Source organism: Odontesthes bonariensis, chromosome 9, assembly GCF_027942865.1.
Source record: "Odontesthes bonariensis isolate fOdoBon6 chromosome 9, fOdoBon6.hap1, whole genome shotgun sequence".
Classification (NCBI taxonomy): Eukaryota; Metazoa; Chordata; class Actinopteri; order Atheriniformes; family Atherinopsidae; genus Odontesthes; species Odontesthes bonariensis.
In genome coordinates, this window is record NC_134514.1 from 1,207,675 (window position 1) to 1,233,042 (window position 25,368).

General features: G+C 43.8%; 2 protein-coding genes across 3 annotated transcripts; one reads left to right on the forward strand and one right to left on the reverse strand.

Annotated features, from left to right (window-relative positions):
* The first annotated feature begins 1,053 nt into the window (after positions 1–1,053).
* Positions 1,054–24,125, forward strand: pgm2l1 (phosphoglucomutase 2-like 1). 2 transcript variants are annotated; one of them, XM_075472725.1, is made up of 14 exons: positions 1,054–1,489; positions 4,971–5,138; positions 8,732–8,838; positions 10,085–10,169; positions 12,505–12,588; positions 12,969–13,165; positions 14,299–14,488; positions 15,949–16,046; positions 18,072–18,252; positions 18,361–18,454; positions 18,993–19,122; positions 20,214–20,403; positions 21,712–21,845; positions 22,763–24,125. In XM_075472725.1, the coding sequence occupies exons 1-14, from the start codon at positions 1,382–1,384 to the stop codon at positions 22,863–22,865; spliced, it is 1,869 nt and encodes a 622-aa protein (XP_075328840.1). In that variant the 5' UTR covers positions 1,054–1,381; the 3' UTR covers positions 22,866–24,125. The 2 variants fall into 2 exon arrangements, with proteins under 2 accessions (XP_075328840.1, XP_075328839.1); XM_075472724.1 differs by lacking the exon at positions 22,763–24,125 and adding an exon at positions 22,481–22,753 and having other exon boundaries at positions 21,712–21,882.
* Positions 24,126–24,143: 18 nt separating this feature from the next.
* Positions 24,144–25,064, reverse strand: LOC142388980 (olfactory receptor 7A10-like). The gene has a single exon (XM_075474530.1). It carries the CDS (start codon positions 25,062–25,064, stop codon positions 24,144–24,146), a length of 921 nt encoding a protein of 306 aa, XP_075330645.1.
* Between the last annotated feature and the right edge of the window lie 304 nt (positions 25,065–25,368).

Sequence of the window (25,368 nt, forward strand, 5' to 3'; positions counted from 1 at the left end):
GTGAGAAAGTAGTCGTTTAGATCCCCAACGTGTTGAAAACCTGACAAAATACCGGCTATTGACAGGAAATGACGATCGGCGACGTCACGTTACGTTGCATCTTGGGTAGTTTGAGTATGAGTAGTAACCTCATGATGCATACCCAACATTTCGGAGAATCTAGTATGCATCCTGGAACTTAAAAAAAGTTGAAGTTAGTAGGAGTAGTAGGAGAAGTATGCGGTTTCGAACACAGTCAGGGAAGTATTCTTGACAGTGTTACAGTGTACAAAACCGAACGTGAAGTGAAAAAGAAAGGAAAAAAAGTACAATAAGAACAAACGTGGCGTGGGCTGAGCATCATATTTAAAACAGCAAGGATTTAGCAATATTTTGATAGATTACAGCTGTTTTCTTGCTTGGATTAGAGACTTATTTAAGTGATTTAAAATACTGAACAATGTAGTTTAGAAAGACGGTAAACAGCGGAACAGTATCTTTCCATTTACATGTATGAATAAAATATTTACTCAAAATGATCACAAGATTAATGACATCAGAGACATCAGAGTCCAGGTTGTCCATGAAATAAAGAATGTCCTTAGATGTGAAAAAAGGTATATTAGAAATTTTAAGTGAGACCCAACTATGAATATCAGACCAGAAAATATTAACATGTTGACAGCTGTAGTTTCTATTTCAGAGGAGCTACTTCTGGATGCTACTTTGAATTGGAACAGTAGTTGGTCCTTTAGTGATGACGTTTCAGAAGTACAGAGAACACAAGTACGCATGATGAGAAAGGAAAAAACAAAAATATAGAACCTCCCTGAAGGAGTGAAAGTCAGGCAGAAATGTTCTGGAAGTGACGTTTGTGGTTGATTTTAAAGCTTTATGAGGGTGATATTCACACATGATTTAACGCTTTTATTTGGTGTTTTTAACAATGCAATATGAAAAAGGAAAAGCAACATTAACAAATAAAACAGTTTTGTTTCCAGTTTCCGGTTTGTTTGATGGATGTGAGTTCTTTTTTTCTTAAAGGTTCTCTTAATTTGACCGGAAGTTGTTTGTGTTTCGGGTCTTCGTTTGTGAACTTTAGTGGAAAACATTGCGGTCATATGAAACTTCTCACATTGTTTAAACAAAGAGGAATATTCGGGGTTAGCTCTGAGTTATCCGGCTGCTGTCGGCCCCGGTGTTACACCGCGTAGCTGCGGCTAATATTAGCCCGGGTGTGAGGAGGTGAGCGGACAGTTGGTCAGCCATAACGCCCGGACGGTGTGAGTGTGATGTCCGGCAGCCGGGCCGGCTGAAAGCTGCAAACTAACGCCGAATCACCCGCATCCGTTAGCTTTGGTCTGATGGCCGCCTGTTAGCCGGCCTGATCCGGTCTGTCAACATGGAGGATAACGGAGGAAACGGGGACCTGAACGCCAACCTGAGGTGGCAGAGCACCGGCGACCCGCAGCTGGACAAGGCGGTGCAACAGTGGTTAATCTGGGACAGGGTGAGTGCTCAGACCCGGCTGTGCTGCCGCAACCTGCGGCATACCGTTATCCCAGGGTTCCCCGAAAAAACAAGCATTTTAACGCATTTTAGCCTCAAGTGAGCAAAAAATACAATAAAAACAGGATTTAACGGCTAATTTTAAAGTAAATGAGCTCTTTCCGATAAATCGGCACATAAAAACCTCCAAATCAGCACTTTTTCGTCATTAAACCGTCTCTGTGAACTGATTTAATCGTTTGATCGCAGTTTGCTGCCGTTTCGGCAACCTGCGGCATACCGTTATTCCAGGGTTCCCTGAAAAAACAAGCATTTTAACGCATTTTAGCCTCAAATGAGTAAAAATACAATAAAAACAGGATTTAACGGCTTTCCGATAAATCGGCACATAAAGAACTCCAAATCAGCACTTTTTCGTCATTATTAAACTGTCTCTGTGAACTGATTTAATCGTTTGAAGTCTGTATGAAACGTGTCGGATTATAAAAGGAAAAGATGAATTTTAATCCCGAACTGCTGATCTGAATATGCCGAATGTTTCCTCATATCAGGTCAGGCCAGGAAATCGATAAAAGTGCTTCTTCGGTCCGTTATTTTTTATTTTTTTTACAAGAATCCAGAATCAGGTGTGCCTGTTTGTACATGATAGATCTGGAGGGGTCGAGCTTCGCCTCTGGGGTCAGTGAGTGTGTTGTGGCCGGCTGACAGGAGTCAGGAGCGCCGGTGGCTTTCTGGGTGATTCAGAAGAACAAAGTGGGTAGTCAGGCGATTTAACAGCTGGGTGAGTCAGGGTTTGGATAACCAGCTGGTAGGTGTTCCATGCTGTTAAAGGTGCCATGGCATGAAAATAAATGGAGGCTTTTATATATTTTTACAGGCTTTAGTGTTCCCCTAATACTGTATCTGAGTTTTTTTTCCACAAAATTCTGCCTTGGTGCAGAATTACAGCCAGTCCCAAAAATGAGCTTTCCTTACGGTGCGTTCACACCAAACGCGATGCGAATATTCGCACCGCCTTCATCGCGCCATCGTTGCCGCAGGTGTAAATTAAATTCCATCGCCTCAAACGCCTCTTTCGCGCGAGTAAAAAACGAGTGAATAACTCAAGGGGCTATCCATGGCTGATCGCGTCCTTGTACCTGCTGTGGCAGTCCGAGATTCGTCTGAAACGCACACGCCGTCGTGTCTGGGTCAGTGACATCATCCGGTGGTGCATTCAGCTCGGATAATTTCATCGCCTTCTCCAGGAGTTGCGTCTGGATGACGGCCGCTTCCAGCGGCACCCCAGGCCCACCAGGACCCAGCCCGACGACCCGCTCGGGAGGACCGGCGCCGCGATCTCTCGGCAGGACACCATGCCACTGGCGCCCCGCAGCTGAAACGGAGCCGCGGCCCCGGTGGGCCTGGGGTGCCGTCATCCAGACGGAACTCCTGGAGAAGGCGGTGATTTAATTTTTTTATTTTATTTTGTCAGGGACCATGTGCAAAGTACATTAATAACAAAGTAAAGAGATGACCTGCACCAGATTGTAGCTTAGAAGCTAATTTCCATCTGCAGTCCCATCTGCATGTCACACACAGCGCCTGTCCATCTGTCTCCACGTCACTGTCGTCCAGAATCCCAACGCTGATAGGCTGTCTGGCGCGAATATTTCGCCAAAGTTGGATTTTTTGAACTCGCGCGAATCGCATATTTTCACTCGCGCGGCGGCCACCGCATCACCGCACCGCCTCACCGCTCCTCACCGCATCACCGCACCGCCTCACCGCTCCTCACCGCTCCTCACCGCGCCGCCCCACCGCTCCTCACCGCGCCTCATCGCGCCGCCGGCTCGAATCCGCGTCTAATCGCGTCTTTGCATTGACTTTGTATGTAATCGCGTCGCCCGACCGCGTCTGGTGTGAACGCACCGTTAGGATCCTCAGAATGAGCTGTTTAGGGTCTGCAGCTTTAAATGCAAATTAGGAGGAGAATGACGGGGCAAAGCAGAGGGTGGGGGTGTGGCCTTACTTACGCCCGTGGTACCATGCGCAAATGTTTTGTGAATCTTTTCCCGCGCATTTGTGAATCTTTTCCCGCGCATTTGTAAATATTTTCCCGCGCATTTGTAAATCTTTTCCTGCGCATTTGTAAATCTTTTCCCGAAAAGAGCTCCCAAATGACAAAATGGGAGCTCACCTCTCCTCACCGAACATCACAAAAAAGAGGAAGAGTTTTGGCGGGACCGTGTCTTTTGTCACAAATGTTGCTCCCCCATAAAAGAATGTACAGAAACATACATACTAGATTTCGGAGAATCTAGGATGCATCCGGGAACTTCTCGCTTACTCAAACTCGCATACTAACTCAAAAAGTTAGTAGGAGTAGTATGAGAAGTATGCTGTTTCGAACACAGCCATGGAGCTGACGACGGCTTCTTCTTCTATGTTGGAGGTTCTGATGACATCATCTCTGCAGGTGGAGATGAAGTTCAAAGTGACAAAGAAGAGGAGTCAGTTTCTGTGTCCTTCGTCGGATCCTTTAAAGCGGAACCAGAGCAGTTTCACTCCTGAGGTGCACCACAAGGCTCAGCGTGAGGACCTCTGCTTGTTTTAAGTTACAGTAAATATCCGCTTCTATGCAGATGAGACTCTGATCATCAGCTCACACCTTAAACAAGTTAAACCAGCTGCTACAGACACAGAGAAGGAAAGAGGATCCAAGAATCAGAACCACTTCAGCTGAAACATGAACTGGACCAACATTCATCCAGTGAACCAAACTGAGTTTGTCCACAGGGTGGCGCTGCTGCTGTTAAAGAGTGAGGCTGAATAAAAAGGATGGGGTACTTTTGTCCCTGCGTGTTGGTGCAGTTATTTACAGAAACACCCTGCTGCCCTCGGAGCTGTGAGGACTGAAAAGGTCGCGGCTGCCACGGACCTCCCTGACCTCGTCTGTAAATGTCAGCAGCCCGGAAAAGATCCACACATGTTCACATTTCTATCTTTATCCTCTGGGCAAAGACACCTGGAGAATAGAATTTATTTCACTTGGCAGGCAGCAGTTGAGGATGAGGTGCCTCCTTCTACGAAGCAGGTACTTCTAATTTAAGTCATTTCCATGTCTGAAGATTAAAACTCTGCTGGGTCACATGACCCTGAAAGGATCAGTTTATTGGCTAAATTACAATCAAACAGAGTTAATAACTCAGTCTGATTGTGATTTAGCCAATAATCCGATCCTTTCAGTGCCATGTGACCCCACTGAGTGTGACATGAAGGGATAATTCATTTCTCAGCCTCTCAGCCTGTGGTGTTCACGTGGGAAGTTATTAACCTCTAAAGATGAGAACAATATGAAGGTAAACTCCAGTAGATCTCCTGACCTGGAGGCGAACCTCCGGAGCCATTTCTGTAAAATTGCTCAGATTTGATGTGTTGGTTCAGGCTGCTGATTGGCTGCCTGACCTTAGAGACCGACCAACCCCCCCTCTGTTCTGCAGAACCGATGGACTCGGGCTCAGGTGGACTCCCTGCTGGCAGCCGGTCGTCTGGAGGACCTGAAGTCCAGACTCTGCAGCCGGATGAGCTTCGGTACGGCCGGCCTCAGGGCACCGATGGGGGCCGGATTCAACCGGATCAATGACCTCACCGTCATCCAGTCCACTCAGGTGGGGACCGGTTTATAACCCAGAACCGGTTTATAACCCAGAACCAGTTTATAACCCAGAACCAGTTTATAACCCAGAACCAGTTTATAACCCTGAACCAGAACCAGTTTATAACCCAGAACCAGAACCAGTTTATAACCCAGAACCAGTTTATAACCCTGAACCAGAACCAGTTTATAACCCAGAACCAGTTTATAACCCTGAACCAGAACCAGTTTATAACCCAGAACCAGAACTAGTTTATAACCCTGAACCAGAACCAGTTTATAACCCAGAACCAGTTTATAACCCTGAACCAGAACCAGTTTATAACCCAGAACCAGAACTAGTTTATAACCCTGAACCAGAACCAGTTTATAACCCAGGACCAGTTTATAACCCAGAACCAGTTTATAACCCAGAACCAGAACTAGTTTATAACCCAGAACCAGTTTATAACCCAGAACCAGAACCAGTTTATAACCCAGAACCAGTTTATAACCCAGAACCGGTTTATAACCCAGAACCAGTACCGGTTTATAACCCAGAACCAGTTTATAACCCAGAACCAGTTTATAACCCAGAACCAGGTTATAACCCAGAACAAGAACCAGTTTATAACCCAGAACCAGGTTATAACCCAGAACCGGTTTATAACCCAGAACCAGTTTATAACCCAAAACCAGTTTATAACCCAGAACCAGTTTATAACCCAGAACCAGAACTAGTTTATAACCCAGAACCAGTTTATAACCCTGAACCAGAACCAGTTTATAACCCAGAACCAGTTTATAACCCAGAACCAGGTTATAACCCAGAACCGGTTTATAACCCAGAACCAGTTTATAACCCTGAACCAGAACCAGTTTATAACCCAGAACCAGAACCAGTTTATAACCCAGAACCAGTTTATAACCCAGAACCAGTTTATAACCCAGAACCAGGTTATAACCCAGAACCGGTTTATAACCCAGAACCGGTTTATAACCCAGAACCAGTTTATAACCCTGAACCAGAACCAGTTTATAACCCAGAACCAGGTTATAACCCAGAACCAGGTTATAACCCAGAACCAGGTTATAACCCAGAACCGGTTTATAACCCAGAACCAGTACCGGTTTATAACCCAGAACCAGTTTATAACCCAGAACCAGGTTATAACCCAAAACCAGTTTATAACCCAGAACCAGTTTATAACCCTGAACCAGAACCAATTTATAACCCAGAACTAGTTTATAACCCAGAACCAGAACCAGTTTATAACCCAGAACCAGTTTATAACCCTGAACCAGAACCAGTTTATAACCCAGAACCAGTTTATAACCCAGAACCAGGTTATAACCCAAAACCAGTTTATAACCCAGAACCAGTTTATAACCCTGAACCAGAACCAGTTTATAACCCAGAACCAGAACCAGTTTATAACCCAGAACCAGTTTATAACCCAGAACCAGGTTATAACCCAAAACCAGTTTATAACCCTGAACCAGAACCAGTTTATAACCCAGAACCAGTTTATAACCCTGAACCAGAACTAGTTTATAACCCAGAACCGGTTTATAACCCAGAACCGGTTTATAACCCTGAACCAGAACTAGTTTATAACCAAGAACCAGTTTATAACCCTGAACCAGAACCAGTTTATAACCCAGAACCAGTTTATAACCCTGAACCAGAACCAGTTTATAACCCGGAACCAGAACCAGTTTATAACCCAGAACCAGAACCAGTTTATAACCCAGAACCAGGTTATAACCCAGAACCAGTTTATAACCCAGAACCAGGTTATAACCCAGAACCAGTTTATAACCCAGAACCAGAACCGGTTTATAACCCAGAACCAGTTATAACCCAGAACCAGTTTATAACCCAGAACCAGAACCGGTTTATAACCCAGAACCAGTTTATAACCCAGAACCAGTACCGGTTTATAACCCAGAACCCGTTTATAACCCAGAACCAGTTTATAACCCAGAACCAGAACCGGTTTATAACCCAGAACCAGAACCAGTTTATAACCCAGAACCAGTTTATAACCCAGAACCAGTTTATAACCCAGAACCAGAACCGGTTTATAACCCAGAACCAGTTATAACCCAGAACCAGAACCAGTTTATAACCCAAAACCGGTTTATAATCCAGAACCAGGTTATAACCCAGAACCAGTTTATAACCCAGAACCAGAACCGGTTTATAACCCAGAACCAGTTATAACCCAGAACCAGAACCAGTTTATAACCCAGAACCAGTTTATATCCCAGAACCAGGTCATAACCCAAAACCAGAACCGGTTTATAACCCAGAACCGGTTTATACCCAGAACCAGGTTATAACCCAGAACCAGTTTATATCCCAGAACCGGTTTATAACCCAGAACCGGTTTATAACCCAGAACCGGTTTATAACCCAGAACCAGAACCAGGTTATAACCCAGAACCAGAACCAGTTTATAACCCAGAACCAGAACCAGTTTATAACCCAGAACCAGTTTATAACCCAAAACCGGTTTATAACCCAGAACCAGAACCAGTTTATAACCCAGAACCAGTTTATAACCCGGAACCAGGTTATAACCCAGAACCAGAACCAGTTTATAACCCAGAACCAGTTTATAACCCGGAACCAGGTTATAACCCAGAACCAGAACCGGTTTATAAGCCAGAACCAGAACCGGTTTATAATCCAGAACCGGTTTATAACCCAGAACCAGAACTGGTTTATAACCCAGAACCAGAACTAATTTATAACCCAGAACCGGTTTATAACCCAGAACCAGAACCAATTTATAACCCAGAACCGGTTTATAACCCAGAACCAGTTTATAATCCAGAACCAGGTTATAACCCAGAACCGGTTTATAACCCAGAACCAGTTTATAATCCAGAACCAGTTTATAACCCAGAACCGGTTTATAACCCAGAACCAGAACCAATTTGTAACCCAGAACCGGTTTATAACCCAGAACCAATTTATAACCCAGAACCAGGTTATAACCCAGAACCGGTTTATAACCCAGAACCAGAACTGGTTTATAACCCAGACCCAGAACTAATTTATAACCCAGAACCGGTTTATAACCCAGAACCGGTTTATAACCCAGAACCAGTTTATAACCCAGAACCGGTTTATAACCCAGAACCAGTTTATAACCCAGAAGCAGAACTGGTTTATAACCCAGAACCAGTTATAACCCAGAACCAGGTTATAACCCAGAAGCAGAACTGGTTTATAACCCAGAACCAGGTTATAACCCAGAACCGGTTTATAACCCAGAAGCAGAACTGGTTTATAACCCAGAACCGGTTTATAACCCAGAACCAGGTTATAACCCAGAACCGGTTTATAACCCAGAACCAGTTTATAACCCAGAAGCAGAACCGGTTTATAACCCAGAACCGGTTTATAACCCAGAACCAGTTTATAACCCAGAACCAGTTTATAATCCAGAACCGGTTTATAACCCAGAACCTTCCAGTCCACTCAGGTGGGGGATCAGGACAACTTCCTCCAAAGTTCTACATGGATCATTCATCTGATTTCAGTCTTCATGTGTCTGTAAAACAAAGACGGGTGAACAAAGGTCAGAGTCTGACGCTTTCTCCCTCTGCCCTCAGGGTCTGTACTCATACCTGTGCAGGTGTTCTGCAGACTTCAGCAGCAGAGGTTTGGTCGTTGGATACGACACCAGAGGACAGGAGGAGAGCGGCTGCAGCAGTCAGAGGTAACGCACCCGGATACACCACAGATACACCACACTTTATCACCTCAGGACCGGCAGAACCTGCAGAACTGCAGAACCACACTGCATACTACATACTGCATACTGCATACTGCACACTGCACACTGCATACTGCATACTGCATACTGCACACTGCATACTGCATACTGCACACTGCATACTGCATACTGCATACTGCACACTGCATACTGCATACTGCATACTGCACACTACATACTGCATACTACATACTGCATACTGCATACTGCACACTGCATACTGCATACTACATACTGCATACTGCACACTGCATACTGCATACTGCACACTGCATACTGCATACTGCACACTGCATACTGCATACTGCATACTGCACACTACATACTGCATACTACATACTGCATACTGCACACTGCATACTGCATACTACATACTGCATACTGCATACTGCACACTGCATACTGCATACTGCATACTGCACACTACATACTGCATACTACATACTGCATACTGCATACTGCATACTACATACTGCACACTGCATACTGCACACTGCATACTGCACACTGCATACTGCACACTGCATACTGCATACTGCACACTACATACTGCATACTACATACTGCATACTGCATACTGCATACTGCATACTACATACTGCATACTGCATACTGCATACTGCACACTACATACTGCATACTACATACTGCATACTACATACTGCATACTGCATACTACATACTGCATACTGCATACTGCATACAGCCGAAATCAGCCGGCATGAAGCTGATTTCCCTTAAGCTCTAAACTCTGTAAACTTTAGCAACATTTGAAACATTTTCAGGTGAGAAAGTAGTCGTTTAGATCCCCAACGTGTTGAAAACCTGACAAAATACCGGCTGTTTACAATTTTGTTCCCACGAATTCGGCGCTACTAAAGCTAGCCGCAGTGAGCAACGCACTTCCGGTTATTTTCACCAAAATAAAATACCCGTTGCCTTTTATCATTACGTTGCATCTTGGGTAGTTTGAGTATGAGTAGTAACCTCATGATGCATACCCAACATTTCGGAGAATCTAGTATGCATCCGGGAACTTCTCGCTTACTCAAACTCACATACTAACTCAAAAAGTTAGTATGAGTAGTAGGAGTAGTATGCGGTTTGGAACACAGCCAAAGTGTTGCTGAATGTGAGAACACCTGCTGACAGGAAGTCTGTGTTTCCGTCTGCTGTCGTTGTGTTTCAGGCTGGCGAAGCTGACGGCCGCCGTGATGCTCAGCAGAGACGTTCCCGTCCACCTCTTCTCCTCCTTCGTCCCGACGCCGTACGTGGTGAGGAAACAGTAACGCATCACTTCCTGCCGACAGGCGGCTGACGGACTTTAATGTTCCTGGAGCTCAGTTCTTATGTTCGGGGTTATTTACAGCAAAGTGCTGCACGGCTGGAGAAAGGAAACAACTCGTAAAATCCAATAGAATCAGCTAAAAGTAACATAAACTCAGACTAAAACTCAGTAAAAACCAACAATAATGGGAATAGAAATAGAAAAATACTTTAGTCATCCCCTAATGGGGGAAATTCAAATTAGTCAAGTAGCTCAAATTTTTTTTTAAATATTTACAATGATTGTATTAACAACAACAATAATAATACCAATTCTAGTTAAAAAAAAAAAAAAACTACTACTAACCAATAATAATGAAAAATGACTAAATAAAAAAAAATAAAAAAAAACAATCAATCAATTTGAGAAGAACATGTCAGCAGTCACTGTTATAAAGCCTTATGGCTGTGGGAATAGAACATATCTCAGCAGTAATAAACCAAATAAAGGCAGAGCTCATAATAAAATCATCTAAAAGGAAGTCAGACTGGAGCCAAAAGCCAAGAAGAAGAAGAGATGTGAGCTGAGGTGTACAGATGTGGAGAAGTAAACTGTTCCACCATCATGTGGCTGTTTCAGGGAGTTTCTGGGATGTCTCAGAGCATCTGGTGGGTGGACCTCAGAGCTCTGACCGGGCTGTGAATGGGAAGCAGCTGACAGGGAGGATGGTGCTGATCCATTTAAAACCTTAAAGTGAGCATTAAAACCGGTCTAAAAACAGATGTGGAGCTCCCAGTTAAAGAGGAGCTGCTCAGTTTGGATCACCAAAATCATGATCTGCCCGATTGCCGATCACGGAAGGAATCGGACATTTCCATGCCTTTCATCTAGCAGAGAGTGCACCATTTAGAGAAATGAAACCGCCAGAGGTAGCTGGGGACATGTAGAACAAGAATCTGGTGGAGTTTGCAGAAAACAATTGTTTTTTTTATTTTCTATTAATATTTTAATCTGCCCATATACACCATTCATTGGGTATGATTTCAGCATCAGATTATTAAACAATGATGCAGTGGAATGACTTGAAAATTACCACAGAGGTAGCTGGGGACATGTAGAACAAGAATCTGGTGGAGTCGGCAGAGAACATTTTGATTTGGTTCTAAAGGAAGTTTTCAAATCTGACCATGCAGAAATGAGTTTGATTCTGAATATGCTTCAATAATTTTGTTCTATCATTTTGTTTTAATCATTAAAAAGAATGTAGTAAAAAAACAACCAAGTAATGACAGGTGTATGTATTCCAACAAATGAAAAATCAACTTCGATATAGATTTCTGAGTTTACGGGGTGCACTTGAATGCACCATAAATCGCTCACACGCTTTACCGTACAACGCGATGTAAACGGGCACTAGATTTTCAAGTGTAGCTAGCGCGACCGTGCCTCTCCGAAGCGCAGATGGCGTGACCGCAGTGAGTTTCACATCTTTCTGACACACTTTTGAAGAAATTCCAGACAGGAGAGGTCATGTTGTCCAGATGCACTGTGGAGGTTTTGCCTGTTCGGTTCTGTACACACGTCACGTACCACATTAGAAAGTGGTCGCTAGTAATTTACGTCACGTGATCGTTTTTTTTGGGCATTATCGGCCGATCATGATCGGCAGCCGATCGATCGGAGCATCACTACTTTGGACCAATAGAACACTGATTTATGCCCAAATCCACAGAATCCCATCAGTATGGAAGTTTTTCTGTGCCATCAGAGTTTGAATACGAATTTCTAATGTTGAATTTTTACAGCATCAAAATAAGACTTTCAATTTGAAAAACCATCAGTGTAAAAAAAAAAAAAAAATTCTAAAAACAAAAATTCAGTTCAGATGTTAGATGTTGAGTCTGGTTCTTTTTCCACTGAATTTTTTGACGTTGAATTTTTTTACACTGATTTTTGTTTTAGAATTTTTTTTTTTTTGTTGTTGTTGGTTTTTCAAATTGAAAGTCTTATTTTGATGCTGTAAAAATTCAACATTAGAAATTCGTATTCAAACTCTGATGGCACAGAAAAACTTCCATACATCAGTCCCAGAACCAGAAGAGGAAACGATGAAGGACTGTTTCAGCCCCTCTGGGGGCAGAGAGTGTTTCACCCCGGTAGTAACTCACTGATAAACCGTTTTATCCATTTTAAATGATTCCCAGGTTTCTCAGCACATCATGACAGTAAAGAGCAGAATGTGGATTAAAGTTACCCTGAGTCAGAGGAAGAAAAGCTGAGCTTTCCTTAACTCTTTGACTGTGAAAGTGACATCACACAGTACATGATGTGTTTGTTTGTAGCCTTACGCTGTGAGGAAGCTGGGAGCAGCAGCTGGAGTGATGATCACCGCCTCACACAACCCCAAAGAGGACAACGGATACAAGGTGAGACCTTCCGGCTTCTTCAGGTGTTTCAATTCAATTCAAAATGTATTTATATAGCACATTAACACAACCTCAGCTGACCAAAGTGCTTCACAACAGCAACTGCATCACAAGAGAGTCATCAATAAAAGCAATAAGAATGACTTAATCACAGATAAAAATTAAATTGGAGAAAAAATTAGCAATAAAATAAGGTAAAGTAAAAATAATACAGTAATACAGTAAAAATAAAAGTAGCAAGTCAAGGTAAACTCCATTTCAGCTAGTGGAAGTTTCCTCCGAGTTGAACTTTGCTTCTTTGAAACCTGTCAGGAACTCAAACACGTCCTGATTTCCACCAACAGCACTGATACCTGCAGGTCGCTTGTCTCTCCTGGCAGGTTTACTGGTGTAACGGCTCCCAGATCGTGGCGCCTCATGACAAAGAGATCTTACGCAGTATAGAGGAGCAGCTGGAGCCCTGGAGCGCCTCCTGCTGGGAGGAGGAGCTGGTGGACCACTGCTCCCTGAGGACCGACCCCCTGACCCAGATCAACAGCTACTACATGGACGAGCTGAGCTCGCTCTGCTTCCACAGGTATGCCCCCCACTTGGCTCAGGTGTGATGAAGAGTGATAAAGGTGTGATAAAGAGTGATAAAGGTCTAATAAAGAGTGATAAAGGTGTGATAAAGGTGTGATAAAGAGTGATAAAGGTGTGATGAAGAGTAATAAAGAGTGATAAAGGTGTGATGAAGAGTAATAAAGAGTGATAAAGGTGTGATAAAGGTGTGATAAAGAGTGATAAAGGTGTGATGAAGAGTAATAAAGAGTGATAAAGGTGTGATGAAGAGTAATAAAGAGTGATAAAGGTGTGATAAAGAGTGATGAAGGTGTGATAAAGAGTGATAAAGGTGTGATAAAGAGTGATAAAGGTGTGATAAAGGTGTGATAAAGAGTGATAAAGAGTGATAAAGGTGTGATAAAGAGTGATAAAGGTGTGATGAAGAGTAATAAAGAGTGATAAAGGTGTGATGAAGGTGTGATAAAGAGTGATAAAGAGTGATAAAGGTGTGATGAAGAGTGATAAAGGTGTGATGAAGGTGTGATGAAGGTGTGATAAAGAGTGATAAAGAGTGATAAAGGTGTGATAAAGAGTGATAAAGGTGTGATGAAGAGTGATAAAGGTGTGATGAAGAGTAATAAAGAGTGATAAAGGTGTGATAAAGAGTGATAAAGGTGTGATGAAGAGTAATAAAGAGTGATAAAGGTGTGATAAAGGTGTGATAAAGAGTAATAAAGAGTGATAAAGGTGTGATGAAGGTGTGATGAAGAGTGATAAAGGTGTGATGAAGGTGTGATAAAGAGTGATAAAGAGTGATAAAGGTGTGATGAAGGTGTGATGAAGAGTAATAAAGAGTGATAAAGGTGTGATAAAGGTGTGATAAAGGTGTGATAAAGAGTAATAAAGAGTGATAAAGGTGTGATGAAGGTGTGATGAAGAGTGATAAAGGTGTGATGAAGGTGTGATAAAGAGTGATAAAGAGTGATAAAGGTGTGATGAAGGTGTGATGAAGAGTAATAAAGAGTGATAAAGGTGTGATAAAGGTGTGATAAAGGTGTGATAAAGAGTAATAAAGAGTGATAAAGGTGTGATGAAGGTGTGATGAAGAGTGATAAAGGTGTGATGAAGGTGTGATAAAGAGTGATAAAGGTGCAATGTGTCTCTTAGGGATCTGAACAGCAACTATCCCTTAAAGTTCATCCACTCGTCCTTCCATGGAGTTGGACACACCTTTGTTCAGCAGGCCTTCCAGGTGTTCGGCTTTGCTCCGCCCATCCCAGTCCCCGAGCAGAAAGACCCCGACCCCAACTTTTCCTCCGTGCGCTGCCCCAACCCAGAGGAGGGAGAGTCAGTCCTGGTGAGAGAACCGGGGAACCCATCTGTCGGGGAACCCATCTGTCGGGGAACCCATCTGTCGGGGAACCCATCTGTCGGGGAACCGATGTGTTGGGGAACCCATCTGTCGGGGAACCGATGTGTTGGGGAACCCATCTGTCGGGGAACCGACCTGTTGGGGAACCCATCTGTCGGGGAACTGACCTGTTGGGGAACCCATCTGTCGGGGAACCGACCTGTTGGGGAACCCATCTGTCGGGGAACCCATCTGTCGGGGAACCGTTGTGTTGGGGAACCCATCTGTCGGGGAACCGTTGTGTTGGGGAACCCATCTGTCGGGGAACCGATGTGTTGGGGAACCCATCTGTCGGGGAACCCATCTGTCGGGGAACCGATGTGTTGGGGAACCCATCTGTCGGGGAACCGATGTGTTGGGGAACCCATCTGTCGGGGAACCCATCTGTCGGGGAACCGTTGTGTTGGGGAACCCATCTGTCGGGGAACCGATGTGTTGGGGAACCCATCTGTCGGGGAACCGATGTGTTGGGGAACCCATCTGTCGGGGAACCCATCTGTCGGGGAACCGTTGTGTTGGGGAACCCATCTGTCGGGGAACCGATGTGTTGGGGAACCCATCTGTCGGGGAACCGTTGTGTTGGGGAACCCATCTGTCGGGGAATCCATCTGTCGGGGAATCCATCTGTCGGGGAACCGATGTGTCGGGGAACCCATCTGTCGGGGAACCGATGTGTCGGGGAACCCATCTGTCGGGGAACCGATGTGTCGGGGAACCCATCTGTCGGGGAACCGTTGTGTCGGGGAACCGATGTGTTGGGGAACCCATCTGTCGGGGAACCCATCTGTCGGGGAACCCATCTGTCGGGGAACCCATCTGTCGGGGAACCGTTGTGTCGGGGAACCGATGTGTTGGGGAACCGATGTGTTGGGGAACCCATCTGTCGGGGAACCCATCTGTTGGGGAACCGATGTGTTGGGGAACCCATCTGTCGGGGAACCCATCTGTCGGGGAACCCATCTGTCGGGGAACCCATCTGTTGGGGAACCGACCTGTCGGGGAACCCATCTGTTGGGGAACCGACCTGTCGGGGAACCGATGTGTTGGGGAACCCATCTGTCGGGGAACCCATCTGTCGGGGAACCCATCTGTTGGGGAACCGACCTGTCGGGGAACCCATCTGTTGGGGAACCGACCTGTCGGGGAACCGATGTGTCGGGGAACCGATGTGTCGGGGAACCCATCTGTCGGGGAACCGATTTGTCGGGGAACCGTTGTGTCGGGGAACCCATCTGTCGGGGAACCCATCTGTCGGGGAACCGATGTGTCGGGGAACCCATCTGTCGGAGAACCCATCTTTTGGGGAACCCATCTGTTGGGGAACCGACCTGTCGGGGAACCCATCTGTTGGGGAACCCATCTGTAAAATTCTGTGTTTGTTGTGATTCTCTTCTTCTGCGTTCCAGGAGCTCTCTCTTCTTCTGGCAAATAGTGAAAACGCACGGGTCGTCCTGGCAACGGATCCTGATGCCGACCGTTTGGCGGTGGCAGAGAAATCAGACGGGTGCGTTTGCTCAAAGGCACTTCAGAGCATTTACCTGTTTACAGATGTTACAGGTGTATTTACCTGTTTACTGGTGTTACAGGTGTATTTACCTGTTTACTGGTGTTACAGGTGTATTTACCTGTTTACAGCTGTTACAGGTGTATTTATCTGTTTTCAGCTGTTACAGGTGTATTTACCTGTTTTCAGCTGTTACAGGTGTATTTACCTGTTTTCAGCTGTTACAGGTGTATTTACCTGTTTACTGGTGTTACAGGTGTATTTACCTGTTTACAGCTGTTACAGGTGTATTTACCTGTTTACAGGTGTTACAGGTGTATTTACCTGTTTACTGGTGTTACAGGTGTATTTACCTGTTTATAGCTGTTACAGGTGTATTTACCTGTTTACAGCTGTTACAGGTGTATTTACCCGTTTTCAGCTGTTACAGGTGTATTTACCTGTTTACAGGTGTTACAGATGTATTTACCTGTTTACAGGTGTTACAGGTGTATTTACCTGTTTTCAGCTGTTACAGGTGTATTTACCTGTTTTCAGCTGTTACAGGTGTATTTACCTGTTTACTGGTGTTACAGGTGTATTTACCTGTTTACAGCTGTTACAGGTGTATTTACCTGTTTACAGGTGTTACAGGTGTATTTACCTGTTTACTGGTGTTACAGGTGTATTTACCTGTTTTCAGCTGTTACAGGTGTATTTACCTGTTTTCAGCTGTTACAGGTGTATTTACCTGTTTACTGGTGTTACAGGTGTATTTACCTGTTTACAGCTGTTACAGGTGTATTTATCTGTTTTCAGCTGTTACAGGTGTATTTACCTGTTTTCAGCTGTTACAGGTGTATTTACCTGTTTTCAGCTGTTACAGGTGTATTTACCTGTTTTCAGCTGTTACAGGTGTATTTACCTGTTTACTGGTGTTACAGGTGTATTTACCTGTTTACTGGTGTTACAGGTGTATTTACCTGTTTACTGGTGTTACAGGTGTATTTACCTGTTTACAGCTGTTACAGGTGTATTTACCTCTTTACAGCTGTTACAGGTGTATTTACCTGTTTACTGGTGTTACAGGTGTATTTACCTGTTTACTGGTGTTACAGGTGTATTTACCTGTTTACAGGTGTTACAGGTGTATTTACCTGTTTACTGGTGTTACAGGTGTATTTACCTGTTTACAGCTGTTACAGGTGTATTTACCTGTTTACTGGTGTTACAGGTGTATTTACCTGTTTACAGGTGTTACAGGTGTATTTACCTGTTTACTGGTGTTACAGGTGTATTTACCTGTTTACAGCTGTTACAGGTGTATTTACCTGTTTACTGGTGTTACAGGTGTATTTACCTGTTTACAGGTGTTACAGGTGTATTTACCTGTTTACTGGTGTTACAGGTGTATTTACCTGTTTTCAGCTGTTACAGGTGTATTTACCTGTTTACAGCTGTTACAGGTGTATTTACCTGTTTACAGGTGTTACAGGTGTATTTACCTGTTTACAGGTGTTACAGGTGTATTTACCTGTTTTCAGCTGTTACAGGTGTATTTACCTGTTTACAGCTGTTACAGGTGTATTTACCTGTTTACAGGTGTTACAGGTGTATTTACCTGTTTACTGGTGTTACAGGTGTATTTACCTGTTTACAGCTGTTACAGGTGTATTTACCTGTTTACAGGTGTTACAGGTGTATTTACCTGTTTACAGCTGTTACAGGTGTATTTACCTGTTTACAGGTGTTACAGGTGTATTTACCTGTTTACTGGTGTTACAGGTGTATTTACCTGTTTACTGGTGTTACAGGTGTATTTACCTGTTTACAGGTGTTACAGGTGTATTTACCTGTTTACAGGTGTTACAGGTGTATTTACCTGTTTACTGGTGTTACAGGTGTATTTACCTGTTTACTGGTGTTACAGGTGTATTTACCTGTTTACTGGTGTTACAGGTGTATTTACCTGTTTACAGCTGTTACAGGTGTATTTACCTGTTTTCAGCTGTTACAGGTGTATTTACCTGTTTACCTGTGTTGCAGGTCCGGTTGGAAGGTGTTCACAGGTAATGAGCTTGCAGCTCTGCTGGGTTGGTGGATGTTCTTTAACTGGAAGGAGAATCATCCGGATCCAGCGGACACTCAGAAAGTTTACATGTTGGCCACCACGGTATCATCTAAGATCCTGCAGGCGCTGGCTCGGATAGAGGGTTTCCACTTCGAGGTCAGTCGGGTTTACCTTGTAAAGGACTCAGCCAGCTGAAAACCTTTTGTGATGATGATGATGATGATGATGATGATGGTGGTGGACTGCTGTCCCTCTGCTCAACAGGAAACTCTTCCTGGCTTCAAATGGATCGGAAACAGAATCCACGAACTCTCCAAAACGGGAAACCGGGTCATCTTTGCCTTTGAGGAGTCGATCGGTAACATTTTTTAAATTATTTTTACGTATAATTATATCATTTTTTTTATTTTAAATGATTATAATTTATTTCATTTGTTTATTACTCATATCTCTGCGCTGCAGGACTGAGAGGTTCAGGAGGTCCTTTGTACCCACAGCCATAAGTCTTAATAACAGTGACTGCTGAGTTCTTCTCACATTGATTGATTTATTATTTTTATTTATTTGTTCATTTAGTCATTTATTATTATTATTATCAGTTAGTAGTAGTGTTTTTTTTTTACTAGAATTGGTATTATTATTGTTGTTGTTAATACAATCATTGTAAATATTTAAAAAAAATGTTGAGCTAATTTGAATTCCCCCCCATTGGGGATGAATAAAGTATTTTTCTATTTCTATTCTGTTTTTATCACTTACTGCTTCATGTTTTCAGAAAGTTTCAGAGTTCAACATCAGGGGGTTTATTGACATTTAGTCTGATTCCAACAACTTTTATTTGAAGTTATTGGCTTTTTTCTGGAGTGAACCCGTCTGAAACGCCCGTCTTTCCTCAGGCTTCCTGTGTGGCAGCTTGGTCCCGGAGAAAGACGGCGTGAGCGCAGCGGTGGTCGTGGCAGAAATGGCCGCATACCTCCACAACCAGAAGCTGAGTCTGAACCAACAGCTGCACAACATCTACCAGACGTAAGCTGCTTCCTGTCGTCAGGGACTCTGTTCACTTCAGGTCAGAGAATCCATCCGGTTAAAATCAGCCGGACAAACGGTGGGTTCAGTCACTTCATCTGGTCATTGGTCTGTTTGACCAGCAGGGGGCAGCAAACACTCAGTTCTGGCTGTTTAAATCCTGACTGATGTGTTTCTGTGGGGTGAACGTCAGATTCAGTTCATTTAAACAGTTCAGATCTGTTCACTTTAATCATAAAACACCAGAAAGATGCTAAACATCGTTACAAGTAAATAAGTTAAATATATTTTAAATAACTTTAAAAATGTGAGAAAAGTGAGAAAAAGTTTAAAAAAAAACAGCAACAATAACAGAAAATGGATCCGAATCCTTTATTTCTTTCACATTGAATTAATTTATCTTTTATTTCTTATTTATAACGTTTTTTATTTACATTTAAATGTATCATCATAGAAAATGAAATATTCAGCTAAATCTAAAACGGTGAATTCTGCAGAACTTTTTCATTCTGCAAACAGGAGAAAAAATAAAATACGGAAGAAATAAATAGATTAATACAGAACTAAATGAAATCTATTTTAAATAGCTTTAAAAATGTAATAAAAGTGAGAAAAAGTTTTTAAAAAACAGCAACAATAACAATAACAACTTCTTTCACATTGAATTAATTTATCTTTTATAACTTTTTTTTATTTTCATTTAAAAGTATCGTCATAGAAGATGAAATATTCAGCTAGTTATACATGTTTGTGTTTATTTATGGCAGCTTCAGTCCTCCGTAGCCCCAGAGCTCCGGTTTAAATATCTGAGCTACTTTTGGACCTAAAATGCTGAATTTTGCAAACAGGAGAAAAAATAAAATAAACAGATTAATACAGAAATTAGTGAAATATGTTCCAGTTAAAATAGAAACAAAGAAAATAAACAGCAACACAAACTTAACTTCAGTTAAATTCAGACTTTCTTTGGGTTTCAGTCCGAACTGAACGAAGCTGCGCTGGTTGTTTTGTTGGATTCTGTTTCCTGGGAGGAGTCTCAGGCTCCGCCTCCGTTTGTCCCGGCGCCGGATGATGTGCTCGTTTGTCTCCAGGTACGGTTACCACGTGTCTAAAACCTCCTACGTCATCTGCAACGACCCCCCCACCATCCAGAGGATCTTCGGCCGCATCAGAAACTTCGATGGGGACGGGTCGTACCCGAAGGCGTGCGGCGGCGTGCGGATCCTCCACGTCAGGGACGTGACCACGGGATACGACAGCAGCCAGCCCGACCTTAGATCGGTAAGATTTAACGGCTGTTTATTAACCTGCGGCTGCTGTCGAGGAATTTTCAGTGCACGGCAGAAGAATTGAACAAAGTCGTTGCGGCCTTCATAGATTTATTAAACACACAAATACATGCTCATTACTGAACATGGAGAGAGGTGTTTGTCTCTAACTGGAGTGGCTTAAAACCGGTCTAATATAGGCTGGTGTGACACTAACTGGTGACAGGGCGCATTCCACATCTGCCAATCACACACAACTGCTCCTTGGAACGACTGTTAATGATAATAATTTATTTATATAGCACCTTTCATACATGAAATGTAGCTCAAAGTGCTTTACAAATAAGATCAATATACAAAGTAAATAAAGTAAAAACTACAAGAATAACAAAATAGAGCACAATAGAACATGATAATAAAATTAAAGATAAAGTACTAAAAATACAAAAATGAATTTACCAATAAAATAGAGAAACAATAAATGTAATATATAAATAGTAATAATAATAGAATCCATAAAACTAGTAGAAGGCAGGGGTGTATAGATGTGTTTTTAGCTGCTTTTTAAAGTTTGTAATATCTGTTGACTGGCGAATATACGCTGGTAGAGAGTTCCAGATTTATGGTGCATAAAAACAGAAAGCAGCTTCACCCGTCTTTTTATATTTCATCCCAGGAACACTTAATAAAGTAGCACCTGATGATCTCAGAGCTCCATTTGGAACATATTCTGTGAGTTCTGAAACATACGGAGGTGCTAATCCATTCAGAGATTTAAAAACCAGTAAGAGAATCTTAAAATCTGTTCTAAAAGACACAGGGAGCCAGTGTAGTGAAGCCAGAACAGGTGTGATGTGTTCTCTCTTTTCAGTGCGGGTTAGCATTCTGAACAAGCTGGAATCTGTCAGTAGCAGATTTTGGGAGCCAGTAAACAGCGCATTACGGTTGTCAGGTCGTGAGAAAACGAAAGCATGGATCAGTTTCTCAGCATGCTTCTGTTTGAGGAACGGTCTAACCCGTGTAATATTTAGAAAGTGATAGAATGCTGTTCTTGTAACATTTCCAATGTGAGGTTTAAAAGTTAATTTGGAGTCTAGAATTACACCCAGATTTTTTATTGCATTGAAGGACTGTTGAACGGACACAGGATGTGTGCATGTGATAACAGATGAGAGAAATAAAAGTGGTTACATCTCATGCCTTTCCAGGTCGGCTCACAGTTCACACCATGAAGACACACGTTCCACACGGATTATGATGCATTTAAAAGGCTCCACAATGCTTTCACACTTAGTCACCTTTACGCTGCTCACCTGTGCAGGTGCTTCCCGTGTCCAGGAGCAGTCACATGATCACCTTCACGCTGCAGAACGGCGTCGTGGCCACGCTGCGGACGAGCGGCACGGAACCAAAGATCAAATACTACACCGAGTTCTGCGCCGCGCCGGGGAAAAGGTCAGCTGGTGGCGCCTCAGATTTCTGTGACATCATGGTAGGGATGGGAATTGATGAGATTTTTACGATTCCATTTTCGATTCTGCTTAACAATTCGGTTCTTTGTCGGTTCCCTTATCGATTCTCATTTGGAGAAAAAGGAAAACAAACCGGTCGATTAGCATCAACTTTGTTTAGTTTAGAAGTAACTCGAGTCATGACCTCACAAACCCAACAACGGTGAGGTCCACATTGGTCTATCCTGGCCTGGGTAATTGAACTCTTCCTGCTCTGGTGAAAGGAGAAGCTGGAGGTAGAGGTGAACTGGGGGTAGTACCACCAGCCTCTGGCTCTGAGCCAGTCAGGCTCTGTCTCTCATGATTTCATCTAAATGTAATGCCTGAGAAGGCATTCATTTAACCTTAACCGTTACTAACAGCAGCTTTTACAATCAGGCAAATGGCGCTAACATGATAGGCAGTGTTTGTTAGTTAGTTACCTGCAGTGTTAGCCGAGGACATGCTAACGTTGCTAACGTTGCTGGGTTCAGATTCACCAACGTTAATCATTCATTCATAGTTATTGCATGTTGGTAGTATTTCCTCCCTTTGGTGAAATATTCACTTTGCAAGTTGCCCTGTTGTCGTCTTTTTTAGGGATGTGGAACCAAACTTTCGAGCGTTTGTACCGCTTGGGCGCCATGTTTACTGTTGGCTGCTGGCTGCGCTGGACTCGCCACGCAGCGTTGCGTGGTGACGTCATTCACGCCCACTGGAATCGATAAGGGAATCGTTTGAAAAATCGCCAAAACGATTCCAAGGAATTGAAACACTGGGAACCGGTTCTCAACAAGAACCGGTTTTCGATTCCCATCCGTACATCATGGTGACATCATGGTCTGTGGGTGGGGCTTCTGTCATGGCTCTGTCTGTCTGCAGCGACGTGTCCGGGCTGGAGGAGGAGCTCAGGAAGGTCACCGACGCTCTGCTGGATGAGTTCCTGGAGCCCGAGAAGAACCAACTGACCCGGCGCGCCGTGTAGCCCCGCCCACTCCCGCCTGTTTCACGTCGTGTTCGCTGACCAATCACAGCAGCTGTTAAAGTTATTGAACACTTATAAGCTTCAGTTGGATCTGTGTTGATGTTGATTACCATGCAGCAAAGCATGATGGTTAAGAGGTTCTGTCCTGTGATTGGTTGTCAGACAATTAGCTTCAGTACGGAAGTTCATTGACGACAAAACAGCAGGAACTCCTCACAGATTGATTAAATTATTAAAAAGTTTTGTTTACAGAGTGATCAGCTGATTCGTTGATTAGATCTTTGAGTTCAGGATGAAAAAGATTTCCTGGTCGGAGGTTTTCAAATTGAGTTTTTCTTAATTAACTATAAATTTAGTATTTGGCGGTTGGAACATTTCCAGCTCGTCACTAAAGTATTGATCCAACGGTTGATGGACAGACTGAGCAGAAAGAAAGAAAAAAAAACAAAGAAAACCAGCTGAATGTGTTTGTAGTTTGAAATGAAATCGATTTTTTTATTTCAGAGACGAGGAAAGATCTTATTTTTGTGTGGAAACTCATCTTGAAATATTTCTGCTGCTTCAGTCAAAAATGTTTTTTTTCTTTCATTAATCCAGTTTGTGACAGAAACTTTAGAGAAAATCTGAGCGAATGTCTGCGTTGAGCCGTCCGAACGAGGCTCTCTGATTGGATGATGGACCCAACAACAGTCTGAGCCACCTGAACGAGGCTCTCTGATTGGATGATGGACCCACCAACAGTCTGAGCCACCTGAACGAGGCTCTCTGATTGGATGATGGACCCACCAATAGTGTGATCGGATCATCGTTTCAGGGTCGTTTTCGTTTCTGAAAGGAAAATGAATATTTTCTGTTTGCTGCTGCTGAAATTCCAGGGTTTTCTGGGTTTAAATGCTTCGATGACAGTTGCTCTCTCTTCAGATTAAAGAGTTTGTTTATTTTAAAAGGAGAAACGGTCGTTAGCTGCAGCTAAAGGTCGAATGTTTCAGGTTTATATTTTGATCCGTTTTGATCACGCTTTTGTTGTTGATGAACTTCCTGAAAGTGAAAACGAGCGAATGTTCCTTTAAGAGAAGGAGCTCTTCTTCTGTCTTTGCTGAGATATTTATCTGAATGTCACGTTGGAGTTATTTATTTTTATACCTGCTGAGATGTTGCTGCTGTTTCTGCTTCCACTTTGTGCTTCGCCTCATTCGAATCGAAGCTGCAGCTGCTGTTGACCTCTGACCTGAAATAAAGTTTCCTTTGAACCACAACAAATAGTCTCCAAACGTTTGTTCACTGTGGGACGTGAGTCCTGAACCTGAGGCGGATGTGAGTCCTGATCTGCTGCAGGTTCATGCCGTAGATGATGGGGTTGATGAAGGGCGGCACCACCAGGAACTCAGCAGCCAGCGCGTTCCGCGCCGCATCGGCTGAGCCGCCGCCGTAACGGGAGAACAGGATGTCGAACAGCAGCGAGGCGGTGAAGACGAGCAGCGTGACGAGGTGCGGCACGCACGTCTGAATCAACTTCCTGCGGCCGGAGTGGGAGCGAGCAGCCGTCCGGACCAGGTGGGCGTAGGAGAAGAGGATGAGTCCGGTCTGCGACACGTGGAAGAACGCGAGCAGGAACCCGTACGTGTTGTTGGCCGCTGTGTCGGAGCACGACAGCTTCACCACCTCCCAGTTGGTGCAGAAGAGCTTGGGGATGTGGCGCCCACAGATGGGCAGCCTGGCGATCAAGATGGCGCCCACCATGGTCTCCGTCAGCGAGACGCACCAGGTGAGCAGCAGGAGCCGCGCCACCCTCTGCGCAGACATCAGCACCTGGTACCGCAGCGGCCGGCAGACGGCCACGTGGCGGTCGTACGCCATGACGGCCAGAGTGTGGAACTCGCAGAAGATGTAGCTGTACGTGGCGCACATCTGAGCCAAACAGCCGCCGTACGTGATGACGTGAGCGTCGGCGAGAAGGTCGTGAAGCAGCTTGGGGAAGAAGCACGATGTCCCGCAGATCCCGTTGACACACAGGTTGCACAGGAAGACGTAGATGGGCTGGTGGAGCGTTTTCTCCAGGCAGACGGTGACGATGAGCATCAGGTTCACAAAGACGGTGCAGAGGTACGCCGTCAGAGCCAGGGCGGCGTAGATCTGACGGTTCGTCCGCGAGCCGTTCAGACCCTGAAGCTGGAACACGATGCGCGAGTTGTTCTCCATCAGGTCAAAGATCGGTGAGGACCTCAGAGCCATTTTAATCAGGCAGCACTGACAGACCGCTGAAGTAATCTGAGGGCAGAGTTCAATAGGAATCCAGTTTTAATCCAATTTTATTCATAAAGCTTCGACCAAAGTGCTGTACAGAAAAATAAAAACAAAAAATTAAAAGAATAAATTAAAAGACATAACAACAGCTATATCATTTAAAACAATAATAATACTAAAGTAAATAAATAAATAAATAATAATCATACAGTCAAACGCTGCTGCCCGATTTTTAACAAACACTTGTAGGCGCGAACAC

Excerpts from the sequence above, each read along its gene's own strand:
- pgm2l1 (XM_075472724.1), top strand. The coding sequence starts at position 1,382 with ATGGAGGATAACGGAGGAAACGGGGACCTGAACGCCAACCTGAGGTGG. Across the intron at positions 5,139-8,731 it reads CCGTCATCCAGTCCACTCAG|GGTCTGTACTCATACCTGTG; the intron begins GTGGGGACCGGT and ends CTCTGCCCTCAG. Across the intron at positions 18,253-18,360 it reads TAGAGGGTTTCCACTTCGAG|GAAACTCTTCCTGGCTTCAA; the intron begins GTCAGTCGGGTT and ends TCTGCTCAACAG.
- LOC142388980 (XM_075474530.1), bottom strand. The coding sequence starts at position 25,064 with ATGGAGAACAACTCGCGCATCGTGTTCCAGCTTCAGGGTCTGAACGGC.